Raw genomic sequence first — 23,057 nt, 5'->3', positions numbered from 1 at the left:
CTCTCGCGACACAAGTTCTTCTTCGCAGCGCCAGGCAAGCTGACAATGCAATGAAAAAAAAAAGATGTCACCTGGAGGTAGTGTAATACCAGGGACAAGGGAGACGCAACAAAAAATTGTGCCGCGGCGGTACTACTTACCTGTGACAACCCGCCATCTGCGCATGGGGGTGTTAGTTGCCTCTCGCAGTGCCTCTCGCAGAGGGTCCCCATGCATCAGCAGCCGCTCGACATTCGTGAGGTCGAGAAGCACGACTTTTACCTTGCTACGCGTGTCTTCGCAGATGGGCATGAAGAGAAGAGAAGAACGGACGACGAGCGACGCGAGATTTTATGGACGTCCAGCTTTGCGCTCCTTCCCACAGACTCGATCGAGGCCACAACCAAACAGGAAAAGCGAAGCGAGTCCGCGGACAGCAAGAGCAAAGAAGGCAAGGGCATAGGCAGGCTGTCCGTGCAGTTCCTACCTGAAGCGCGATTGCGGTTTCTGGGGAAGGAGCGACGACATGATGCTCGCAGCGCAGCCCAGGACGGCAGGCTATCGCCCAGAGCAGAACCAGACGACCACGGACACAGGCTCGACATGCTTGAGCGTCGAGCAGCGCAGCTATGCCAAGGAGTGCATGTACACGGGCCAGTTCATCTACATAGGGAAGAGGACGAGAGACGAGCGATGGACGACGCGATTATGGACGTCCAACTTTACGCGGCGTCTTCGCAGATATCAGAGGAAGGGACGCAAGACGGCATCATCGACGCCCAACTCTGCGTTCCTCCTTACAGCCTCAACCGAGGCCACTTCCAAACAAGAAGCGAAGCGAATTGACCGACAGCAACAGCAGACAAGGTAAGAGCGTGCAAGAGTGCGCCATGCAGTTCCTACCGTGGCATGGGTGCACGATCGCCAGGGACGGAGCGGCGGCTTGTCAATTGCGGTGCACAGATGCCTTTGTCTGCGGCTCGCGACCTGAGAGTCACAGTCGGATCGGTGGCAGGTGCAGCTTCCATGAGCACGGCACTGACGGAGGGCGAGACAACGCATGACCTGATGGGGGTCATGCAATGGGCCGAGGTGACGTGTTGAGGGAGGCAGGTGACGCCTTGCACGGGAAGGAACACGACTCGTCTAGGTCCGGCAGGGGAGGTACCGTGCTTGGCACGGCAGCCTGGCTCCGTTGGGACCTCGAGGGAAGGCACCGGGAACATTTGGACTGGCAGCAGTGCGCTGATGGGGGAGGGGCACGGAAGGGGCACCGGATGTCTGGCGTGGTCCGGCAAGACAGAATGACGCCGTGGACGGGAAGGAACACGACCGTCCAGGCCCGGCAGGGAAGGTGCCTTGCTTGGCACAGGAGCGTGGCTCGCTTGGGTTCTGGAGGAAGGCGCCGAGGAGACTTGGGTTGGAACTCGGCAGCACTACGCTGATAGGGAAGGAGGCACTGGATGACACCGAGTCACTGAGGTGACCAGCTGGCCGAGGGGTGAGGACGCTACAGCGTCTACCACTGCATCTACCAGTACATTCCATGGCAGGCAAGGTGGTGTCGGGATCAAGTGGAGGGCAAGGACAGCACGCTGCATCGCGAAATACAGGTTGGCCAAGCGCAGGGCCAGAAGCCAACAATGCGCACTGCGTCAATTCTAGCAATCAATCCAGTGAGTTGTGAGTCGTAATGTTGGTGTTTCCACCAAGTCCACCCCTGCTGGGACCTAGGGCCGAGCTTTTGCCGGCACAAGCTGTCACGCCGCCACGGGAAGCTCCGGCCTCCCACTTGAACCACACCTACCATCGACAGCCGAAGCATCGCACATCTTCCACCACAGAGCTCGGCCGCATCGCGTCGCGCTTAATTGTTCAGATGCTTGCTCCGACTAACTGAAATCCTTGCGGGCTCGAATCGTTGCCTCTCAGCCGCACCACGGCCGCATGCGCGAGCCTTACCCCGGGTGGAATCCGATCGATCCACGCACGAGGCGCAATCATGGCGTCCAAGAGAAGCCTGTCCCCCAGCGACATGCCCAAGTCCGAGAACAAACGCCCTAGAATATCAAGTACCGATGGCATCGAAAGCCTGAGTCAAAGCGCCCCGCTCGGCGCTCGAGCAGACGAGCACGAAGAGGCTGTGGCCTCACTCGCGCCCACGCACCACTCCAACGCCAGAAGCGGACTGCAGCGGTCAATAGCCCTCGTCCTCAAACACGATGGGTTCGAATCAGCCACCGACGAAGCCATGGAGAGCTTCACGGGCATCGTCGAGACGTGTTAGCCACCTTCGGCCCACTCCCTGCTCGTGCGCACCCACCTGACACCTCTAGACATTGAATCCATGATCGAAGAAGTCAAGCGCTTCGCCCTCGCCGCCCGACGCGAGCATCCTATCCCCACCGACTTTGAGCTGGTGATGGGCTACTACAACCTCACCACGCGCTCGCTCCGACCCCACCTCAAGAACCCTCTCCCCCAGTCCGAAGTCGCGCCGAAATTCCAGGTGCTCCCGACCGCCGACAACGAGGCCCTCGCGACGTTGCCTCTTCTCAGCGACGAACTGAGTGGTCAGGCCGACAAGGACGCCAAGCAATACATCCCTTCGTCGTTCCCCGACTTTCCCAGCCGCCACACCTACCGCTTCACGCCTCAGGAAGACACGAGCGTTCGCGATTCCAAGAAGATACGTGAGGAGGCGGCCCGCACCGCCGAGCAAGGCGAAGATGCGTTGCGGAGGCTTGTTCGCGCGTCCAAAATGCGCAAGCAAAAGGAGGTCAAGTCGCTCGTCGAGCGTGACACCGAAGGCAAAGAGCGCTTTCGACTTTGGGAGGCGACCATGAAGAGGTTCATGGGCGCCGAGGCCGGTCTGCGCAGTGACGGTGCCGCCGCAGACCAGGTAGAGATTGCCGACCACAGCATGATTGTCAACGGCGACACCGTCTTTGCGCGCAAGGAGGTGGCTCGGATGGGGAAGCGTGTCGGCGGGCTCTCCGCGAACGGGAGGTAGGTCGTCAACGGGCGCAGCCCCCACGCAACCATTTGGCATGAAAAGAAGGTAGACCTGAGTGACGAGGACTAGAGCGAAGGCTGATGATGCTACCAACTCACTCGGCAAAGACGCGGTGGACGAGGAGGTTGATGATACCCTAGATCAGATCGGCTTTTGCCGATTTTTGCCTGCAAGGCGTTTGGAGTCACCCAATGGAATTTTGATTGACCTGTCTCTGCCGCAGCGCCTTGGGTGTGCGACGTGGGTGATGGTCTCGTCATGTTAGGCTCGTGAGAAGTCTGCTCCATTGGACATCGACAGCTTCCACCCGTCGCCAAGGTACTTCAAAACGCGTAGTCAGCGCAGTCATGACTGATGTCAATAGAATGGGTTGCACCATATCGCGTCGACGCGAGGCGGAATTGCGACTTGCGTGCCTATCTATATCTGTGGTGCCTAGTACAGGGTAGCCCTTCTGACAACACCTAGCGTCCACCATCTCCTCGGCCGTCGTGTCTTCAACCATGCTTTGCGCAATCAAAAGCTCTTTGCATCGCAAAATAGTCATGGCAATGGCCACTTGCGACTGGTCTTAGAGCGACCCCGTACGTCGGAGGGCAGGGCAGTCTGACTCAGCGCCGAAGGTGCGACAACAGTCATCGAACATGGTCGGGCAGATCCATTCCCTCAAGCAATCCTGCGTCTTTGGCAGCCATGCCCCATCCCTGGCCTTGGCCTGATTGCAGCAGGCCTGGGATGCATCCGCGAGGTTCGCGCCGTTCTTGATACATTTGCAAGCCTGTACGGCAGCCTCAGCCCCGGTCAAGCAGAAAGCAATGACAGCGACAAAGGCATTGAGCTGCATGTTGGACTGTCTGGTGATGCGCTTGCTGTGCAGTTGCTGAATCGGGGTTGTTATTTGAATTTGGTGAGAAGAAGATGAGCAAGAGGAGTCGAGAAACGGCGATGCCCAGCTTTCTCTAGAGAGAGATGTCCTCTGCATTTATACTTGCGACATGATTGACAAACGCACAGAGGCACCTCACCATTGTAGGGCGTATCTATCACTACGAGAGCAATGCCAGCCTAGAGTCTTATCCATGTTTTGTCACTCGGGATTATTTCTAGAGCAAACATGAAGCGCTACAATGGGAGAGTACGCCCGATCATCGTCAGATGCAGCGTGCTGGTGCGAGTTGCGCCGATTGTGTAAAATGTACCAGACTAGAACGGCTGTTGTACGGACCGCCAAATGGTCGAGGCTGCACGCCACGGTCAGTTCAAGTTGCCCGGCGAAGCCAAAGTGCATGTAGATAAGCTCTTTGGGATATAACTAGGATTCTGATACAGTCCGTGAGCTCTGACCCGCTCCAGACGGTCGGAGGAATTCCAGGCCTTGGTGTCCAGTCGATGTCGAACTTGGCCCACCACTTTTCCCTAGGTCAGCTCGGTGAACAAGCCCAAGGTACGTACCTTCACCGAGGTCTAGCGGCTCGCCGGCGGAGTCGCTCGGGCGAGACCAACGTGCGGCGGCCCTAATTTTCCGCCCACACAAAAATTATCCCAATTTCTGCCGAGCCAGCCAGCGCTCAAGACCACTGTAGCCAGACCCATTGTGTGCGCCGCACCCCCCAAAGGTTTTGCAGACGAGCCCGCCGACGCCTTCTCTCGATTTTCCTTTTCCTCTTTTCCGCACCGCACCGTTCGACCTCCCGCAGCATCGCCTCCGTGTACCGTCGCCATGGCTGAACAATTGATCCTCAAGGGCACTCTCGAGGGCCACGTACGTTTCTGCTTCCCCCTTCCGCGTCGTGCCTTCCTCGTTCGGGGTCCTGGCTTGATGCCCCTCGGGGGCGGCAAGCCGGTGACCGCAGACGACAAGCACCACGACTCCCGCCGCTGCATGGTCGCGACAGAAAGTGCTGACTTTGGATGCAGAATGGCTGGGTCACCAGCTTGGCTACCTCCATGGAGAAGTACGTCGAACCCGAAACCGACGCTCGACGTCGCCGCCGCCTCCCACTCGCCGATTACGATGCTAACATGGCACCTCAACCTGCAGCCCCAACATGCTCCTGTCCGCTTCGCGTGACAAGACGCTCATCATCTGGAACCTCACTCGCGATGAGACCCAGTACGGATACCCCAAGCGATCGCTGAAGGGCCACTCCCACATCGTCTCGGACTGCGTACGTCACACATCCATCTGCCTCGATGACCGGAGGAACACGGGGGGAAATGGGCTGACTGGAATGGACGCAACAGGTCATCTCCTCTGACGGCGCCTACGCCCTGTCCGCCTCGTGGGACAAGACTCTCCGCCTCTGGGAGCTCGCCACCGGCACCACCACCCGCCGCTTCGTCGGCCACACCAACGACGTCCTGTCCGTCTCCTTCTCCGCCGACAACCGCCAGATCGTCTCCGGCTCGCGCGACCGCACCATCAAGCTGTGGAACACCCTCGGTGACTGCAAGTTCACCATCACCGACAAGGGCCACACCGAGTGGGTTTCTTGCGTCCGCTTCAGCCCCAACCCCCAGAACCCCGTCATTGTCTCCTCTGGCTGGGACAAGCTCGTCAAGGTACGTGATGAAAGCCTTTTCGCGATCAACTTGGCCACGCGGCGCAGGTGCCTGCTGCTCGACATGAACATGATGTTTTGCAACCTCAAGTATTTGCTACTTCAGAGCCCTCGGGCCATGAGACAATCATTACACCTTTGCCCTGATTGAATCAACCACAGCGGCATTGGCACTGCGCTGGGCGTGGCCGCCCTGAACGTCGGGAACATGACTGACATGCCTGCCGTCATAGGTCTGGGAGCTCTCCACCTGCAAGCTGCAGACCGACCACATCGGCCACACCGGCTACATCAACACCGTCACCATCTCCCCCGATGGCTCGCTCTGCGCCTCCGGTGGCAAGGACGGCACCACGATGCTCTGGGATCTTAACGAGTCCAAGCACCTGTACTCCCTCAACGCCAACGACGAGATCCACGCCCTCGTCTTCTCCCCCAACCGATACTGGCTCTGCGCTGCCACCGCCAGCAGCATCATCATCTTCGACCTCGAGAAGAAGTCCAAGGTCGACGAGCTCAAGCCCGAGTTCACCTCGGTCGGCAAGAAGAGCCGGGAGCCCGAGTGCGTTTCCCTCGCCTGGTCCGCCGACGGCCAGACCCTCTTCGCCGGTTACACCGACAACATCATCCGCGCCTGGGGTGTCATGTCGCGGGCATAAACGCCTCGTCGGCTTTCTGCGCGCACGGATCAGCGGTGTCACGGTAATGGGCAGGCTGTGGTAGACGGAGCGAGAGCAGCAGCGGATGAGCGGAGGGCCCCGAGAGGGGTCCGAGCCGTTGTGGAAGATGGTAGATCATTGGTGGGGCGTCATATGGCTGGCTTCCTCGTTTGGTCTTTATTGATGCGAAGGACACGGGGGGGACAAAACACATCTGACGAGGCATGACGCATTGCTGGCTGGGCAGCCTCTGAAGGCAAAAACTGGGCATCATGCTTTGTTCTTCCAATAAAGAACTCGACATTCACATGTGCTTGCACCGTGATGACATGTGGCCGCAACCTGTTTCCACGTGTTGATCCAAGACATTGAAGCTGTCAAGGTCAGATGAAAGGCGCTGGCGCCGTCTCACGCTCTACCCCACAACACCCTTTATGTGCAAGGTCGTGCTTCATTCTGCGTGCTACCTGTCTAACGGCGCCCAGCCGATGCATGACTTCCAAGTTGTCATTCAAAAACGCCATAGTGTACATGTTATCACCGTTTTGCTGCTATGTGTCTATCGGGTGTCTCGCCAAATCGAGACACCGTGGCCTCCCTTGCAGGTCCTGCCCGGCTCACACAAGACCCTACACCGTCGGACGCGGCTTTCAGTTTGTCCATGCTCGTCCACCGTCTGAGACGGCTACCAAGCGCGCGCCTCTCACATAAAGGGAGGGAGCGAGAAGGGGTAGCCGCTGTTCTTGATACGGAAGACGCTCAGCAGGAAGCTGTTGAGGAAGAACATGACGCTGATCCAGGCGATGGCGGCGACGAGCTGCTTCTTGGGCTCGGTGATGCGAGGAATGCGCGACCCGAGGGCAATGGTGGAAAAGGACAACAGGCCGTCTGGTGCAATGCATGTCAGCGCGAATGACTCTATGTATAGGGGTCAAGGTGCTTACACATGGCAGCGACAATCTGCGTCTCCAGACCGAGCTGGCTCTGGAAGCCGCCGGCAAAGTAGGTGATGCCACCGCGGCCATCGCCAGCGACATAGGGCACGTGGCGGATGTGGTTGAACATGTGGCCGCTGGTGAAGAGCAGGATGGCAATCATGGTGCCGGCGGCCCAGAGATTGCGGTTCTGGACGATGGGCAGCAGGTAGGGGCCGGCGGTGGCGATCAGGGTGCCAACGCCGAGCAGCAGGGTGATGCCAGCCGCCCAGCGGATGTAGTTGATGGGTCGCTTGATCTCTGGGTGAGGACGGCCGGGGAGGTGGCGGACAATCCAGTTGTGCACCTGCTCAGCGGCGGGAGGTCTGTAGCCGGTCATGTCAGCAAGGCATGCGCTGTATAGGAGAGAGTCAATACTGACCCGCTGGTGAAGTCATAGCGAAGCGGCTCCGGAGAGGCGACGGCATGGGGGCCGGCGGTGGGAGGGAAGAAGAGCAAGACCGGGGCAGTCTGGAGGCCAAGCTGCACAGACACATCATTAGCACCTCGCATCCAAGCTTCAAGAAAGGACCAAGCCCGAGCATACCGAGAGGAAAATATCCCGCCCCTCGGAAAAGTCCAGCGTGCCAAAGATCATGCGCGCCTCGCCCTTCTTGTCGCCCTTTGTCCAGCTCTTGCCCACGAGATCCCACTCGGGCTGGAACTCGCGGCAGAGCTGGCAGCCGAAGCGGGCGTCCAGCGCCGTCAGCAGCACGGCAACGCTGTAGTCGCGGGGCGCGGCCGTGAGCGACTTGTACGAGACGTCGTTGAGCTGGATCGTCGAGGAGTGGCGCGCCAGCTGGCGGAACTCGGAGAAGCGCTGCTCCGACGTCTTGGGAGCTTTGCTGCCGGCGGCGGCGAGGGCGCCGCTCACCAGCGCGCACGCGGACGCGAGGGTCGAGAGGAAGCGCATCGTGAAGGAAGGGACGGGGGCGTTCTTCGTGGAGTTTCGCAGGCGGCGGGTACGTGCCGCGGGACCCCAATTGATGAGTTGCGAGGGCGATTGTGTGCGGAGGGAGCTGGTTGACGTGGTGGAGCTCCCCGCGTTGAAGATATCTTGAAGCTGAGGTGGCCTCACAGAACGATCGCGGTACGTACCTGGACTGCTGGCCAGGGGCAGCTTCGCTGTCTGTGCCAGTGCCTGAAGCACCCACTGGCCACAGGGTGCCACGAGCTCTGGGCGAAAGCAGCTTATGTCAGCTTGAGCCAGACCCCATCGCGACGTCACGTGCAGCCCTGCTTGGAATTCGGAAAACGGCCCCAGGCGGAGCTAGTCCCGATCTGGAATACTGTTTACCACCCCCGGCGGGGGAACCGAGCCCCGAGCAAAACACACCGGTTCCTGTCGACTGCCCTGGTTGAGCCTCATCGTTCTGGCCATCCACCCAGTGACCGACACGCACCTTGTCCATCTTCCGGGGTTCCTTGTCCAAGTCAAGGGGAGATCTCGCGTCCGTGAACATTTCTATTTCCCATCGCTGCAAGTGCAGTGCTTGTTCCGCGACGCGCCTGTACCCACCGCGTCACCACTGTCCCGCTTGCGCGAGCAAGCTCAACGGCCATCATGGGTGCCAACTCCAGTGAGGTAGGCTTCCTCCAATGCTTGAACCGAATCAGGCTGTGCATCTGCTGACTGCCATGCAGCGCACGACGCGCATCCATCAGCTCGAGCTGCGGCGCCGCGACAACATCCACAAGACGGAGAGCATCGGTCGCGATGAGGAGGCGCGGAGGCTGAAACTCCGCGCCCTGGCGATGCGAGACGACACCGCGGCGTTGAAGGAGAAGATTACACAAAAGGACGCCAAGATCATGGCGCTGAAGAAGCAGAGCGATGCGGTTCGCGTGGAGCTCGATGATGCCAAGCGAGCTGCGCGAGCGCAGGAGACGCGACTAAAGAAGCAGGACATTGAGCTGGCCAACCTCCAGGTACGCGACCTGCGTGATTTATCTCGGGCTACGATATCTGACTGATGATCCAGGCCGAAGTAAACTCGTTGAATGGCTCGGTGCAAGACTCTGGCAAGGCCTTGCAGGAGAAATTCGCGCTCAAGCGAGAACTCGACCGCCTCCGGCCCGAAATGGAACACTTACAGTCACAGCTCGTCAACTATCAGGCCATGGTGGCAGAGAAGAACGACCTGCGGAGGCAACTAGACTCGGTCGAAGTGGAACTCGAGAACGAGAAGCGGTCGCGGCAGAGAGTGCAGTTCAAGGAGGACGAGCCCACCATCAGCGACCTCAAGGCGCGGCTAGTCAATGCCGAGAAGAAGCTGGCCGCCGAGGCCAGGGAGCGCGAGAAGGCCAAGAAGGAGCACGACAGGGAGCTCTCCGAGGCGCAGGCCCACAGCGAACGGCTGGAGGAGAGAATCGAGTCTCTCAAGACAAAGTACAAGACGGCCCACACCGAGCTCAAGGAGACACGAACACAACTCGAACAGTGCCAAGAGGAACTTGAGCAGGCCAAGAAGAAGACTTCTCGCGCACCTAGCGCCAAGGAGGTTGCGAAGAAGAGCGTCGCGAGTGCCGCCATCGAGTCTGGCCTCAGCCGGAAACGCCGTGCCCAGGAGATGAGCTTCGAGGATATCACCATCCAGACGCCCGGAAACGAGGACGTGGCCAGCAAGCGGCCCGCCGCCAAGAAGCGTGGTGACAAGGCAGCTCTGGGTGAAAAGTCTACGTTCTCCATCACGCCCTTCTTGAACCGGACAGGGAAGAGCGTCTCGGATGAGTCCCTGGAGGCGTCGGCACACGATGAATCCGAACTCGGGCCAGACACGACCTTTGCCGACAAGGGCGACAACAGCAAGCAGTCGCTCCCCGTGATCGAGCCCGAGGCCCCAGAGTCTGCCTCCGAGGCTGAAGAGCCCGCACCCAAGCCAAAGGTCCAGCTCAAGGCCGCAATAAAGACGGCTGCGTCCAAGGCGGCACCAAAGGAAGCGCCCAAGCCTCGTGGGCGGCCAAAGACGAAGGGCTTGAGTGAGGCGGCGCCCGCCCAGGCGAATAAGACAATCGCCAAGGCGGACGTCTCATCCGCCGAGTCCGCAGGGGACGCCTCCATGGAGAAGGACAAGTCCACCGAGGCGGCGCCTGTGGTGTCGGTGGCCCTGGAGCAGGAGAACACCACCGCCAAGGCTTCTCGAAAGGCGCCAGCCCTCCAGCCTAAGGCGCCAGAGGGCGACGTCAAGAAGAAGCGGCGGAAGCTCCTCGGCGCCACCAACTCGACTCTGTTCGACGACGATGACGCCGAGGCGGTCGCCTCCAAGCCGGCCAAGCCCGCCGCGCCGGCCGGCAAGCGCGTGCGGACGCAGCTGGGAGGCGGCGTGAGGAACGCGTTTGCCGGCAGCTCGTTTTCGCCGCTCAAGAGGGACAGGAGGGGTGTTAACGCCAGCTTCCTGGCTTAGCGGCGAGACGGGGCATATCGAGCTTGGCCTCTGGGGGGTACCGCGCGGGCGCACGCACACTGGGGACATGCATATGGGATTATCGAGCACTGTACAGGACTACATGCATCAGTGGTGTTTCTGTTTTCTGCTTTTGCTTGCTTTTAACTGCGTTGGTCTTTGGGTAATTGGGTTGTTACGGCTAGGCAGGCAGGTTTGGCGTCTTTGGGATTTGGACGGATTGAATAAGATTCACCCTACGAAGTGCCCGTGTTGCGAATGCAGATCAGACATGTGATACCTGGAGTCAACGGGCCACTGGAATCACCACCGTGGTAGGGGGCTTCCAGGGCTACACGACGAGGAGCTCAGTTCTTCCATGTCACCCTACCAAGGCACAGAATATCAGACATAGCTGGCTACAATTTCTGATAACATCGGAGCAGCTGCAATTGTTGGATTGTGCGGGCAATATCCAGCGAGATATTTATAGAGGCTGTTCCTCGTGCCTGTTAAGGCATGGTTGCTCATTCTTCACTGACTAGGTAGTCTTCGCATTTCCGCCTTTGTTGCCCTGCCCCTGGCCTTCAGTGGCATCGCACCTCGGCTGGACGCAAACTGGTAGACACATGCAGTATTCGCCTAGATCCTCTGCAAGGTCGCTTGTGCGTGCACATCGGGACGTATTCCAGACGACTTCATCCCAGGTGTTGCAAGTGGCGCTGCAGCTTTTCGCCGCTGCCCAACCCATCGTATCCGAACAGTAGAGGGTTCCACGGAGTAGTCGCCTCTCGACTTCTGATCTCGTTGACTGCATGGTCGTGGTGCTATCACCACTTCGTCGGACCCCGTTGACCTCCGCAGCTCTGCCTATAGTGTGCTTGTCAGATTCTGTCATTCCTGGTTTGCAAAGTGGTCGGTTGCATACGTGCGTCGCCGTGGGGTGCAGCCGCGGCCAATACGGCCATGCCCAGACCGAGAATGCATGAGAGGTGCATATTGGACTCTGTGCTTGTCTCTGGGGCGGGAGCGTAGGAAGCACAGAGGGGATGCCTGGCGGAGCGACCATCAAGGCTGACGATGCCTGCCTTTATACGTCTGAGGGTTAGGCGATGTCTCAACCGCTCTGAGTTGGATGAGCAGCAGCATGCGACTTTTGCCCAGCCGCGTCCTGCCGTTGCCGTATGCCGCCTGTTGGATAAGATGGCGCATCAAGCATGCATCGATATTGTGATAAGTCAACCCGCTCGTTGCTTGACATCGCAGCGGCGAGGATCCTCTCGCACTGCGTTCGGTCCGACAGTACCTCGTATCTGCAACTCCGCGCGCTGTGAAACGTTGCTTGATTCCCGTCAGCCACAGCGGAGACACGGTTGCCGCTTGATTGCAGCGCTCGTTGTTATGGCCATGGCCCGTAGTGCTTGTCGTTGATGTCTCTCAAAGGTGAGGATGTTGGGCCGCGAGATGCTTCAGAGTTTAAGCGCGTCGACGCGAGTTGACTATGCGCCCGCATAGGTGGAGGGGGTCAGTCGGCATTCCCAAGTGGCTGCCGGATGAAAGCGATGGGCTTTGAGGCGTGCTGCTCGTCGGCCTAGGACGGATCTCGACGACAAAACGGTTGCGTCGTCATCTCGTTCCCTCCCCAGCATTGCGCGCGGTTGGCGTTGCCGGACAGCCGAATCCCAGCGCTTCAGCCCTGTCAAGCGGGTGCCGGAACCCCTGTCCCCCTCCCCAGCCGGTTGGGCCTTGGACCCCCTTTCATCGCTGTCGATCGTTCTGCCCGACAGAATTGGTGCTACCATCACCCGTTGCCATGGTTGGGTGCATGGCCAAGTTGGTCGGTAGTAATAAGGCCTTTGCTTTTGGCCTCTCGCTTCACGCGCCAATGGAGTAGCCTCGCCGTTGGCGGACCGGCCCGCTGCCGCTGCCCAGCACGAGCGACGACGAGAGGCGCGCGAGGCTCAGGATGGTGACGACCAGGGGCACGCTGATGAGGACGACGAGCCCGGGGAGGGCGTGGATGTCCCGCGCTGCGCTCTCGACGTCCATGATGGTGCGCGCGTCTGTGTGTCTGTGCGTGTAAATGATGAGCCTGCCGGTTGCAATCCGTCGTGCAATAGCAAGCAGCAAGGGATAAACAAGCGCTCTCGTCAATGTCGCATCGTCGCTGAGCGGGAACTGCCGACGGCCCATGAAGGTGAAGAAAAGAAGGCGAGGTGAGAAAGAGAGGGAAAAGGGCACGCGATCAACGGCCCCTTCTCGGTCAAGAACCACCAAAGAACGACGGAATCCTTCCACCGCCTCGTTTTTACGTACTACGTATGTCCACCGGCCACCGCAGTGAGACATCCATCCTTGGGGGGCTGAGCCATCGTCGCGCGTCGTATTTCGCGGTACTAGCCGGCATTTCCCCGGTGGCCTGTGCTTTTCGGCGGCATGTCCGCGATTGGGCAGAGCGCCCCTGCGCTAACAAATTTCCGCAAACGACGACTGCTGCGGTGGTGGCGCTGTGCTGTGGTGGGAGAGAGAGAAGGACCGTTAAGTTACATACCCGGCAGTCGTTTGTTCGTGATCACGGAACGGTGCGGCAGGCCGAATTGAGTGGTTCGTTGCATGCTTGTGTGATTGCACGTATCGGCTCTTATGACTCTTTTTTTTTGGTACTTCCCTTTTTCCCATTGTGTCTCTTTGCAGAGGGTCCTTTAACCAGAGGACGGCTCAGTAGGCTGTCATGTTGTCTCTGGTGGTGATGAGACGCACGCCGTTTGTGCTCGCGTCTGCTCAACGCGTCAACGTCAACGTGTGCCTGCGCGTGGCACAACAGCACAGCATCGCAGCACTCACGAGATGGACACAGCCATGGACGGCAAACAGAGCGTCGTCCTCGTCGTCTGGGTCCACGCGGTGGAAGCAGCGCCAGGGCCGCGACATGTACGCCCGCGAGGCCAAGGTCCAGGGGCTCAAGAGCCGCGCCGCCTTCAAGCTGCTCGAGGTACGGGCCGCCATGAGTCTCCTCGTACTACAGGTCTACTACTAGCACGACAATTTGCTGATGGATGGTCACCGCGTAGATGGACGCCAAGTATAGGCTCTTCCGGCCGGGCCAAACCGTCGTTGATCTGGTAAGCCCCCCTTCCGTGACACTCTAGGTATCCCGCCGAGGCGATTGTTCTAATGAGCGACGTCCATCATCAGGGCTACGCACCCGGAAGTTGGTCCCAGGTATGACGCGCGTCCTTTCCCTTCACGGTTTGCCCAAACAAAGAGAAAAATGACCATGTGCGAATGTTTGTGTAATGCGCAGGTCGCAATGGAGCGCACCCGTCCGCACGGCCGCGTCGTCGGCATCGACCTCATCCCCGCGCAGCCCCCGCGCGGCGTCGCCACCTTCCAGGGCGACTTTCTCTCCCCGCAGGTGCAGGCCCTCGTGCGGGACTTTATCCTGCGAACGCACAAGCCTCGATCTGGACCGCCACCTAAGCGCAAGCCAGCTGAGGATGGCGATGGGCGGTCTTCGTCGTCGGACGTCGGGGAGGTATCAGACGCGGCTGCAGCTGGGGAAGCTCTGGCTCAGCCGAGCTACATCGACCAGGAGCGGCACATGGGCGAGGCGCCCGAGTCAAACTCGGATGCCACGCCCGCAAAGTCGTCGGGCATGGCGATTGTAGATGTGAGTTGCCGACTTGCAGGCGCCGATGCATGGGCGGCCCATGCGACTCACTCACTCGCTCTATGCACTGCACGGGATGACTGACTGACCGACCGACCGGCATAGGTTGTTCTAAGTGACATGTCAGAACCCTGGCCTCAAACCAACGGCTACACCACGAACACTCTGAGTAATCCCTACCACAGGCTCATGAACACGAGCGGCAACGCCTTTCGCGACCACGCCGGGAGCATGGTGAGTTGCTGTGGCTGCTCCTTCAACACCCGCGCCATCGGTGGCAAATGTTGCGAAGAGAATGTCGTCCGTCGTTTGCTAATTGGAAATAGGATCTCTGCAACGCGGCGCTGCAGTTTGCGAGTGACACGCTCCGGCCGGGAGGTCACTTTGTCTGCAAGTTCTACCAGGGCGCCGAGGACAAGAAGCTGGAGAAGCGGCTAAAGGGGCTCTTTGCCAAGGTGCACAGGGAAAAGCCCGAGTCTTCGAGAAGCGTGAGATCCCTACCTGGTATCCGTGAGCCGGCATGCGTGCTCACTGACACTGGCGTCTTCTAGGAGAGCAAGGAAGCGTACTTTATTGCATTGCGGAGGAAGCATGGCGTTGTCGTCGAGGAAGAGGAGTGACCAAAGAGGACTGACCATACGGAGATACCCCGTCAGACGCGTCTGGCTGTACAATACGTAGCATACACCACTGAGTATAATCACGAGGCGTCAAGGCAGTTGCGTTGGAAGAATTTCATTTTGGTGTTTTGTCGTGAGATACCGAGCCACGCCTGTCCCATGCAAGAACCAGTTGTTAAGCACAACACCGGTATCAACCGCTCCTCCGGCCGCTGCCGTGACCGTGTCCGGCCCAGGCCATCCCTTAACAACTCCCAAAACCACCGCCTTAAACCTTGAAGCCACGCGAGCGTCTGCGACCACGGGCACGCTCGAACTTGCGGCCCTTGGACTCGACATAGGGTTTCTGCGCGAGAGCTCGTCAGCTTCATTCTCGGGTTTCGCACTCAATTGGCGGCGGCGGAATCTCACCTTGTGGCTGTGGGGGCCGAAGCCGAAGTGCTTGACGGCCTCGCGGGCGTTCTTGGGGCCACGGAGGATCAGGGTGTTGCTGCCGGTGGGAGAGCGCAGGGCCAGCTGGTCCAGGGTGATGGCCTCGCCGCCGGCGGCGACGATGCGGGCGCGAGCCGTGGCGGTGAAGCGCAGGGCGGCGACGGTGGCCTTGGGGAAGGTCAACAGGCGGTTGTCATCGGTGACGGTGCCGACGACGACGACGATGCGCTTCTCGCCCTCCTTGTTGATGTTGCCGACGATGCGGGACAGGGAGACCGGGGGGCGGTTGATCTTGGACATGAACAGCCGGCGGAGGACGACCTTGTTGAAGGACGAATCCGTGCGGCCTGCAATACTCGTCAGCACCATTCCATGGTTTCTTCTCTCCCTCACGCAGAGCGCGTCGCAACCGGAAAAAACTCGTGCGGTGCGCGGAGATCGGGGGGAATTGACATACGGGCCAGAAACTTGTAGAGCTTCACCAGGAGCTTGAGGTAGACATTGTCGCTCTTGGGCGCCTTGCGGTGCGTGCCCTTGACGTGGTGGCGGTCGAGATCGATACCTGGAAGAGAGTAAAACCATCGTCAGCCACTTGGTTCAAAGTATGCTCAAGATTCGGCAGCTCAGATCTCGCCGCGAGGGCGAGACGGCGCCAAAAGGACGCAAGGAGAGAAAAGACGTCCGAGGAGACTGCAGACTCCCTCGCCCATGATTCTTCACCCCCAACGGAAGCTGCGCGCTTCGCTGGGAGAAGAAACAATTGGGGGAGGGAAAGCAACGTCTGCCTCTTTCGCAATTTCTCTCCTCACTCGCACACGTTGGCTGAATCCGGATGGTTGTTCACGTACCCATGGCGGCGGTGGTTGTCGCTGAGGTGCAGTTGGCGATGCGATCTTCTCCTTCGTGATGGAGTGGTGCTGCGAGACCCAAGGCAATGGAGAGAAATTTCAGGGCTTTGCGCGGTGGTGTGTTCTGATTGGCTGTGGTCTGTTCGCACCAAGGCGGTAAATTGTGGCAGTTAGGGCACACTCGTGGCAGTGGCAGATGTGGGGCACGTGAGCAGGACAGAGGCCGTTGAGTACGTACCTCTCGGTGAAGGAGTCTCGGTGAGCTCACCGAGTCAGCAGGAATGCGGGTCACCGACCATGGCCGAGGTAGCGGAGTCGGCCGCCTGTGTCCTGTCACAAGAGATCCTTGAATCCTTCCGATCGCGGGGTTCGGCAGCGCAACCTCATGAATGTTCAAGACCTCAATACTGAACGCTGACCGTGTCGCGTTGTCTCGTGACAACGCAGTGTTCCAAGTCATCATGGACGACTTATGAGCAATCGCTCGTCTATTCTCAGCGGCGGGATCCTCTACGTCGCGTGCTATCCAGTGGCGACGCCCCCTTGCTGTATGCTATCCAGGACTCACTCCCAAGGGGAAGCGTCCTTGCTCTAGATTGTAGCCCGACTCCGTCCATTCCACTCGTTTTTCGTGCTCTAGTAAGTAGACCACCCTCCGCCGCCCCATGCCCAGCAGAACCAGCAAGGACAAAACAAATCAGGTATGGAAGGGTACGACGAGTAAACGAAGAATGTCAAGGAGACACCAAGCCATGCAGTGCGCCCACTCAACACTTGCTGTGCTTTATACATAGTTACAGGGACGCAGACTCTGCGTCCGCGTCCGGCTTGAGGCCCGTCAGGAAGTCTCGTGTCATCTCGAAGCTCAGCCAGCTCGAGGCCATGCTGGGGGCGACCTTTAACAGGTTGGGGACGATGCCTTTGTAAAGGCCGCGAATGCCCTCTTGGCGGACAATGACGCGAACGGCATCGCCGATGCCCTTGTACTGATAACCCATACCGGACATGGTGTTGATCTGGAATCGGCGTCGCAGCACATCACTGCTGAAGTCAGAGCAAGCTCATGAGGGTAGGAAGAGGATACAATCGCCTTACAAGGGGTATGTGCAGGTCTGTGCAACGGCTCCGGAAATGGCTCCGGCTGCTAGTTTCCGAACGGCGCTAGGGTTCTTATCGCCTTCAGGGGTGAAATGTTTCCGCACGGACTCGTAGACCATGAAGTTGAGGCCAACCTGGCCTGCAAGTTAGCAAGGGGATCCAAGACTGCCTTGAGATTGTACGTACGTAGGGGGCCACGCCCGCCACGGTGGGAACGATGCCGCGGTACAGAGCCCGGATGCCGCCCTCTGTCTTGAACATGTGCACCAGCGTTTGCCACATGCCCGGCAGCTGTTTCGGCTTGTCGCCCAGCTCAGCGAAGCTGGCAGACTGGATGGAGAGGCGCGTGCGGACAATGTCGAGGGGGTATGTGCAGAAGACGGACGTGATGCCCGCCACGCCGCCGCAGACGAGGCGAGTAAGGGGTGCCAGGTCGGCACCGGGGTATGGCTCAAAGATGTTCTTTTCAGATGTCAGCACCGTTCTCCAGACAGGGTTGCGACTGAGCATCGTACTCTCTTGTAAAAGTTGTAGCTGCTGAACTGAACAGCCGAGTACGGGACGATGCGAATGCAGTTGGTTCCGTTGCCGCGCATGAAGCCTCGCCAGCCCTCTTCCCTCCACATCTTGGCGAGCGCCTGGCCGACAGACAGCTTGTACGCATCGCGGCCTACACTCTGGATCTGCATGAGGATCTTTAACCGCTCGAGCGGCGAGACGACGGTTCGCGACACGGCACCGGCTACGCCGCCGGCGCAAAAGGCGGCGACGACGGGTTGTGAGACCCACTCGCGCAGGGCAACGAATTTCTCGGGTTCCCTGGCCGGCTGGCCGATGACGTCTGGTTCCGGAGGCATGGCGGCGGGCGTGGTGGCTGGTGAGGCGGGTTGCAGTTGCGGTCCGCGGACGGCAGACATGATGTCGGAAAACGATTGCTACCACGACGGCGTCGGCGTTGACCCAATTGGGCGTGACGGGCTCTTCCCCAAGTCGCTGAGCCTGGATTCCTCCGCAGCCCGCTCGAATAGCATTTAAATGTTGTGCTCTGGGCGGGTTCGGAGTCGTTGGCGCGCTCGCGTGGGACAAGGAGGCTGCGCCGCCGCCTTTGCTGGCCGCTCGGGTCGAGTTTGCGGGGAGGGCGAAAACTTGCGTCAAAGGCTCGCTGGGCGTCAAGGGCAGGCTCGATATCGCAGGCAGCGGGGGCTGGATGGGGCCGTCGTTCGGACGAGGGATCGCGGGCGATATATCGCTCTGGTATCGTGTTCGGCGAGCCGAGGATGTCGTCGCCTGTCGTTGGCTGAGCGTTGCCGCTAAGCGCCGCTCACCGGGTCTCAGAGGTGCGGGCACCGGTCGTCCGGTGACGGTCGAGAGAAGTGGGAGGCCGCAGGTCTCGGGGGACGCTGACCAGGAGATGCTGGGTTGTGCTGTGACGGAGACGAGGAGCCGCGCAATTGGATCGGGAGCGGACGGCTGGACGGACGAGAAGGGTGAGGCTGTTTGGCGTGTGAGCTTGGCACACGTTTGTTTGGCGGAGTGGCAGATGACTGACTTTTTTGCGGCGGGCGTGAGCGCTGGACCTCAGCAGGCCAGGCCGAGCCGGGGTCACCTCAGTGGAGGCCCTGCCCAGTGTCCCACGGGGGCGGCGCAGGCGCGGGCGCGGGCGCTGAGGTGGCTCCTTCGCTGAGGATTGGATGCGACTCGGGCCAATCCAACAGGCCCGGGGCCACCTGAGGCTGCAGCCTGGACGGGCCCGGTAGCACCTCGCAGCGGCTGCCAGTACCGGTACCTGCCTGCATGCCCCTGTGCCTTGGCGCTACTGCGCGCTGTTTCGCCGTCCAGCCCGTCACAGCCCCGGAGAGCGGGCGGGAAGCCGCGGCTTAGCTGCAAAATGACTAAGCCACGCAAATGTGCCGATTCCGCCCAAATGCCCTGTGCCGCTCACTGCAATTTAATGTCGATTAGTCTTTATAATGGGGTACTTGGTATCCAATAATGCTCTATGAAAGCCATGGAAGATTGCCGGTTGTCAAGAAGCGATAAAAATGGCTCGTCTGTCAAGACTGTCGCCGTTGGTTAGGTTGGGAGCTGTCTAGGCGGGGACTGGAGCGTCTCACAGTAGGCGCCCCTACACTGTACGAGGTACCTGTACCGTATCAGGCGCCCTACCAGGTACCCTACCGTAGACTCTTATCAGAGGCCCAGCCAGCATCACTCATCCTCGTGTCATCTCAACCACGCCTCCACCGTCCATCCGCACCACCACGTCTGCGTCTCTCGCCGCATCCAGTCTATGGCTGACGGTGAGGATGGTGTAACGTGCAAACTCCTCCGCCACGATGCCACGCACCTTGGCGTCGGTCTCCTCGTCCACGCTACTAGTTGGCTCGTCCATCAACACGATGCCGCCAGACGATTGCCTCCTTTGCACCGTCAGTAGTGCACGCGCCAGAGAAAACAGCTGCTTCTGCCCTGCCGAGAGCCCAATGTCGTCCAGGTCGCATCCGAGACCTCCTCGCTCGCTCACCAGATCCCAGAGGCCGACGCGGCGCAAGGCCTGCTGCATGGTTTCGTCGTCGCGCTCAGACCCTTCCCGGTCGAGAGCCAGATTCTCACGCACCGAGCCTGGAAGCTCCACGGCATCTTGCGGGATCGCCACAATGGCCGACCGGAGCGCCTGGCGAGGGACGCGCGACAGATCTATCCCGTCAATCGTGACGCGACCTGCCTCCATGTCGAGCAGGTGCAGCAGCGTGAGAAGGAGAGACGACTTGCCGCTTCCGGTGCGGCCGATGATGGCCACCTTTTGGCCTGGCTGAATATCCAAGTCGACGTTACGGATAGGAGACTGCGGTTGACCGTCTTCGGCGCTATCGTCGGGTTAGTACCATTGTCTCTGTGCTGCCTGTGAAATGCTCCTTACTTGTACTTGGCCGTGACATTCATCATCTGAATCACTCCCCGCTGGGGCCAATCTGCCGGCGGCGCCTCATCCTCAATCTCCAGTCCTTCCGTCTTCGTCTCGGCGATGAAGCTCTTGAGGCGCGCAATGGCCCCTAGCGACGTCTCAAGGCCTGTCCAGGAGTTAATCAGCATCGAGAGACTTTGCTTAAACTCCATGACGTTGATCAGGGCCAATCCAATGGAGCCCTGGGTAGCCGTGTTGGAGAGGCCCAAGGCAAAGCCGACGAGCACAATGGCGATGGCTGCCACTAGGATGTCTAGGACAACATTCAGCCAGCGCTGAATGCAATACCTTTGACAAATCAGTCACCGAACAACACGACCGGGTAGGGTCAGTACTCACATGGTGTAATACGGCTTTTGAGAATGCTCCAGGAGCCGCAGGTTCTCGTTGGCCATGTCCGTCTTCCACCCAAATGCCCGCACAGTGATGATTCCGGCAGCCGCCTCCGTGAAGAGGCGGTATAGCGGTGACTTGGCCTCCAGATCCAAGTGCCGCATCTGGCGAGAAGTGCGAAGATAGAATTTCTGAATATAGTAAATGGCCACAACGCAGACCGGGATGATGGCTGCGACATACGTTGAGCCAGACGCAATCAGCGCCGCTCCCGCAATCACATTGTACACATCTATGACAAGCATGTGAGCACTTGGACAGCCTCGCTGAGGCGGCGGTTCCCTTACCGAACGTTGTCGTGAACACAGACATGGGAAGGACCTGGTCCACCAGCGTCATGTCTTGGCTGAATCTTTGAGGAATGAGTGTCGGCAACTTGAACAACTACATTCTACAAAGGGAACCTACCGGTTCAGAACACTGCTAGTGTCTGTCGAGGTAAAGAACCACAGAGGCGCGCTGCCAATTGCAATCAGAACGCAGTCGAAACGTCAATAGGGAGTAGCTTACGCCAGGACAGCTTCAAGCAGCAGCCAGTGCAGATGCTGTGCAGACTTGGGCACGGCCACAACCATGAAGAAGCTGGACAAGTTAGCTGAGCGCAGCCTCGACGCATCACGAGCACTCACTATACGCAGGCTCCCGAGAAGAGAGTGCAGATCACGCCAAAACCCAAGTATGTCCCAAAGTAGGCTTCGGCGTGACTCGTGGTCCCATGCTCGGTCCAGATCCTCAGCCAGATCTCTGTGGTGGCCCCAAGAGTCAGCAGTGTGAGAGGGCACGGGGTTTCGATACTCAGGCGGCAGCTTTCCGGAGAAGATGTATCCTGCAGCGAGAACAAGCCAGACTACGAAGACGAAAAAAACCGCAGGATTGTAAGTAAAACTTGTATAGGCTCACGTCTCCAACCTTTCTCGTCAGTTCGGGGGTGACGGGCTGCTGGGCGGAGGTCTTTGTGGGAATCTTGTCCTTTGGAGGCGGCTCCTGTGCGTCACCGGTTTCCGTTATACCATGCCCCCCCCTCTAGGGCCTCCACGTATTCCTTCTTGAGGTGGACGTCACCTGGTGCCGATTGGCTGACTATAGAACCATTCTGATCGAGCGCGACAACGATATCGGCCGAGGAAAGGTATTCCACTGGTAACAGTCAGAGACAACCCCTTGCAACAAACGATGGGACTTACACGCATGTGTAGCCAACACAACAGTTCTACCTGCTTCACGGAGCAATCCACCAGCGCCCAGCAGACGAGCAAAGACGCCGCGCGCCGTCTGCTGATCGAGCGCACTGAAGACGTTGTCGAGCAACAGGATAGGGCAGCGACTGTAGACAGCTCGTGCTAGGCTCTAGAACACAGCAGTTAGGTTCGGCTCGCGAATGCTCTGCGATTACTTACCACTCTCTGCTTCTGTCCTCCACTGAGGGCATTCCCACCGCTCCCGACACACGTCATATCTCCGTCGTCGAGCTGCGAAACGTCTCTTTCCAGGGCACATGCCCGTAGCACCGTGGCATACCACTTCTCGTCGAACTTGCTAGGTCCCAGGATGTTGTCACGGACAGAACCCAGCCTCAACCACGCTGTCGGGTCGCAGTACGCAACTGGGCCACGAGCGAGGTGCACGTGGCCTCTCAGCAGCCGTGCTTCACCCAACATAGCCTTGAGGAGTGTCGATTTGCCCGAGCCAACTGGTCCGACAACCATGATCAGCTTGGATGGCCAAACAGTGAGGTCGACGTCTTTGAGAATGGGGTCTTCACCGCCCTGCGGGGCAAATGACGCCTTTTGGATGGACTTCGCTTGGGCACTTCCTCAAGGACGAGGATGAGGAGTTTGAGGGCTAACGCTGCGGTGCTGACAGCCCCTATGGTGTCGAGGTTCCGGCGAAGAAACAGCGATCGCACATTGGCAATGTCGACGAGGATGGTCGCAGAGAGGTATAGACTCAGAAGCGTGGAGGGCGAATAGGACCGTCGATGCTCAGCATACACAGACCGCCAATGGCCAAGTCAACCACGGCGGAGAGTGCCGCGGCAGCGATGGCGGCGCGCGTGTTGACGGAGGAAGGGCTGGTGCTCCATAGCGCCAAGATGGCCAGCTGCAGGCCCAAGAGAGTGCATAGAGGAGCCTTGGCCGAGATCAGCAACGCGTCAGTATTGTGCTACGAGGAGGATGGAATGACCCACGAGCTTGGTCCATAGCAGGCTGCTGGTACTGAAGATGGGCGAGCTCTTGGACAAGAGCGCGACACGAGCTGACGAGACCAGAAGTATCACTAGCGACGGACCGATAGACAGGACAGAGTGTTCAAACAGGAGAGTGAAGTCGAACTGGCCAGTCAGCTGCGGTCCGAAAGCAGCGTCGGCCGAGGCAGAAGTGCGATTCATGGCTTGCCTATGTTCAGCAGTCGAAAAAGCGGTCACGTCATGAGAATAGTCAGCCCACGCCACAGGATTC

At 59.3% G+C, this 23,057-nt stretch overlaps 11 protein-coding genes across 11 annotated transcripts; 6 read left to right on the top strand and 5 right to left on the bottom strand.

Moving 5' to 3' along the window:
* Positions 1–528: 528 nt before the first annotated feature.
* Positions 529–850, top strand: PLICBS_010259 (uncharacterized protein; the record flags this gene model as incomplete). Its single annotated transcript, XM_065601903.1, has 1 exon — positions 529–850. A coding segment is annotated over one exon (322 nt), but the record flags the coding sequence as incomplete, so codon positions are not given.
* Positions 851–1,981: 1,131 nt separating this feature from the next.
* Positions 1,982–2,992, top strand: PLICBS_010258 (uncharacterized protein; the record flags this gene model as incomplete). Its single annotated transcript, XM_018326650.2, has 2 exons — positions 1,982–2,261; positions 2,316–2,992. 2 exons carry the CDS (start codon positions 1,982–1,984, stop codon positions 2,990–2,992), a joined length of 957 nt encoding a protein of 318 aa, XP_018174970.2.
* Positions 2,993–4,715: 1,723 nt separating this feature from the next.
* On the top strand, positions 4,716–6,215 carry PLICBS_010257 (40S ribosomal protein RACK1; the record flags this gene model as incomplete). Its single annotated transcript, XM_018326651.1, has 5 exons — positions 4,716–4,757; positions 4,913–4,950; positions 5,037–5,163; positions 5,240–5,557; positions 5,790–6,215. The coding sequence occupies 5 exons, from the start codon at positions 4,716–4,718 to the stop codon at positions 6,213–6,215; spliced, it is 951 nt and encodes a 316-aa protein (XP_018174971.1).
* Positions 6,216–6,918: 703 nt separating this feature from the next.
* Positions 6,919–8,102, bottom strand: PLICBS_010256 (oligosaccharyl transferase subunit ost3/OST6; the record flags this gene model as incomplete). The annotated part of the gene is made up of 4 exons (XM_018326652.1): positions 6,919–7,103; positions 7,160–7,515; positions 7,572–7,672; positions 7,737–8,102. 4 exons carry the CDS (start codon positions 8,100–8,102, stop codon positions 6,919–6,921), a joined length of 1,008 nt encoding a protein of 335 aa, XP_018174972.1.
* A 651-nt stretch (positions 8,103–8,753) lies between these two features.
* Positions 8,754–10,593, top strand: PLICBS_010255 (uncharacterized protein; the record flags this gene model as incomplete). The annotated part of the gene is made up of 3 exons (XM_018326653.1): positions 8,754–8,774; positions 8,834–9,118; positions 9,172–10,593. The coding sequence occupies 3 exons, from the start codon at positions 8,754–8,756 to the stop codon at positions 10,591–10,593; spliced, it is 1,728 nt and encodes a 575-aa protein (XP_018174973.1).
* Positions 10,594–12,447: 1,854 nt separating this feature from the next.
* On the bottom strand, positions 12,448–12,621 carry PLICBS_010254 (uncharacterized protein; the record flags this gene model as incomplete). The annotated part of the gene is made up of 1 exon (XM_065601902.1): positions 12,448–12,621. One exon carries the CDS (start codon positions 12,619–12,621, stop codon positions 12,448–12,450), a length of 174 nt encoding a protein of 57 aa, XP_065457974.1.
* Positions 12,622–13,303: 682 nt separating this feature from the next.
* Positions 13,304–13,609, top strand: PLICBS_010253 (2' O-ribose methyltransferase; the record flags this gene model as incomplete). The annotated part of the gene is made up of 1 exon (XM_065601901.1): positions 13,304–13,609. One exon carries the CDS (start codon positions 13,304–13,306, stop codon positions 13,607–13,609), a length of 306 nt encoding a protein of 101 aa, XP_065457973.1.
* Positions 13,610–13,882: 273 nt separating this feature from the next.
* On the top strand, positions 13,883–14,862 carry PLICBS_010252 (2' O-ribose methyltransferase; the record flags this gene model as incomplete). Its single annotated transcript, XM_018326654.2, has 4 exons — positions 13,883–14,242; positions 14,348–14,476; positions 14,569–14,730; positions 14,794–14,862. The coding sequence occupies 4 exons, from the start codon at positions 13,883–13,885 to the stop codon at positions 14,860–14,862; spliced, it is 720 nt and encodes a 239-aa protein (XP_018174974.2).
* Positions 14,863–15,130: 268 nt separating this feature from the next.
* Positions 15,131–16,146, bottom strand: PLICBS_010251 (60S ribosomal protein eL18; the record flags this gene model as incomplete). Its single annotated transcript, XM_018326655.1, has 4 exons — positions 15,131–15,208; positions 15,274–15,641; positions 15,752–15,856; positions 16,143–16,146. 4 exons carry the CDS (start codon positions 16,144–16,146, stop codon positions 15,131–15,133), a joined length of 555 nt encoding a protein of 184 aa, XP_018174975.1.
* A 790-nt stretch (positions 16,147–16,936) lies between these two features.
* Positions 16,937–18,097, bottom strand: PLICBS_010250 (uncharacterized protein; the record flags this gene model as incomplete). The annotated part of the gene is made up of 4 exons (XM_018326656.1): positions 16,937–17,183; positions 17,238–17,374; positions 17,427–17,702; positions 17,756–18,097. 4 exons carry the CDS (start codon positions 18,095–18,097, stop codon positions 16,937–16,939), a joined length of 1,002 nt encoding a protein of 333 aa, XP_018174976.1.
* A 1,355-nt stretch (positions 18,098–19,452) lies between these two features.
* PLICBS_010249 (uncharacterized protein) lies at positions 19,453–22,987 on the bottom strand (the record flags this gene model as incomplete). Its single annotated transcript, XM_065601900.1, has 13 exons — positions 19,453–20,107; positions 20,161–20,493; positions 20,545–20,830; positions 20,886–20,950; positions 21,007–21,057; positions 21,109–21,180; positions 21,228–21,340; positions 21,499–21,582; positions 21,635–21,735; positions 21,783–21,945; positions 21,996–22,288; positions 22,590–22,728; positions 22,787–22,987. The coding sequence occupies 13 exons, from the start codon at positions 22,985–22,987 to the stop codon at positions 19,453–19,455; spliced, it is 2,556 nt and encodes an 851-aa protein (XP_065457972.1).
* Positions 22,988–23,057: the final 70 nt, after the last annotated feature.

Source organism: Purpureocillium lilacinum, assembly GCF_023168085.1.
Source record: "Purpureocillium lilacinum CBS 284.36 DNA, scaffold_8, whole genome shotgun sequence".
Lineage (NCBI taxonomy): Eukaryota > Fungi > Ascomycota > Sordariomycetes > Hypocreales > Ophiocordycipitaceae > Purpureocillium > Purpureocillium lilacinum.
Note: the sequence above shows the minus strand (reverse complement) of the source record. Positions and strands in the feature narration are given on the sequence as shown.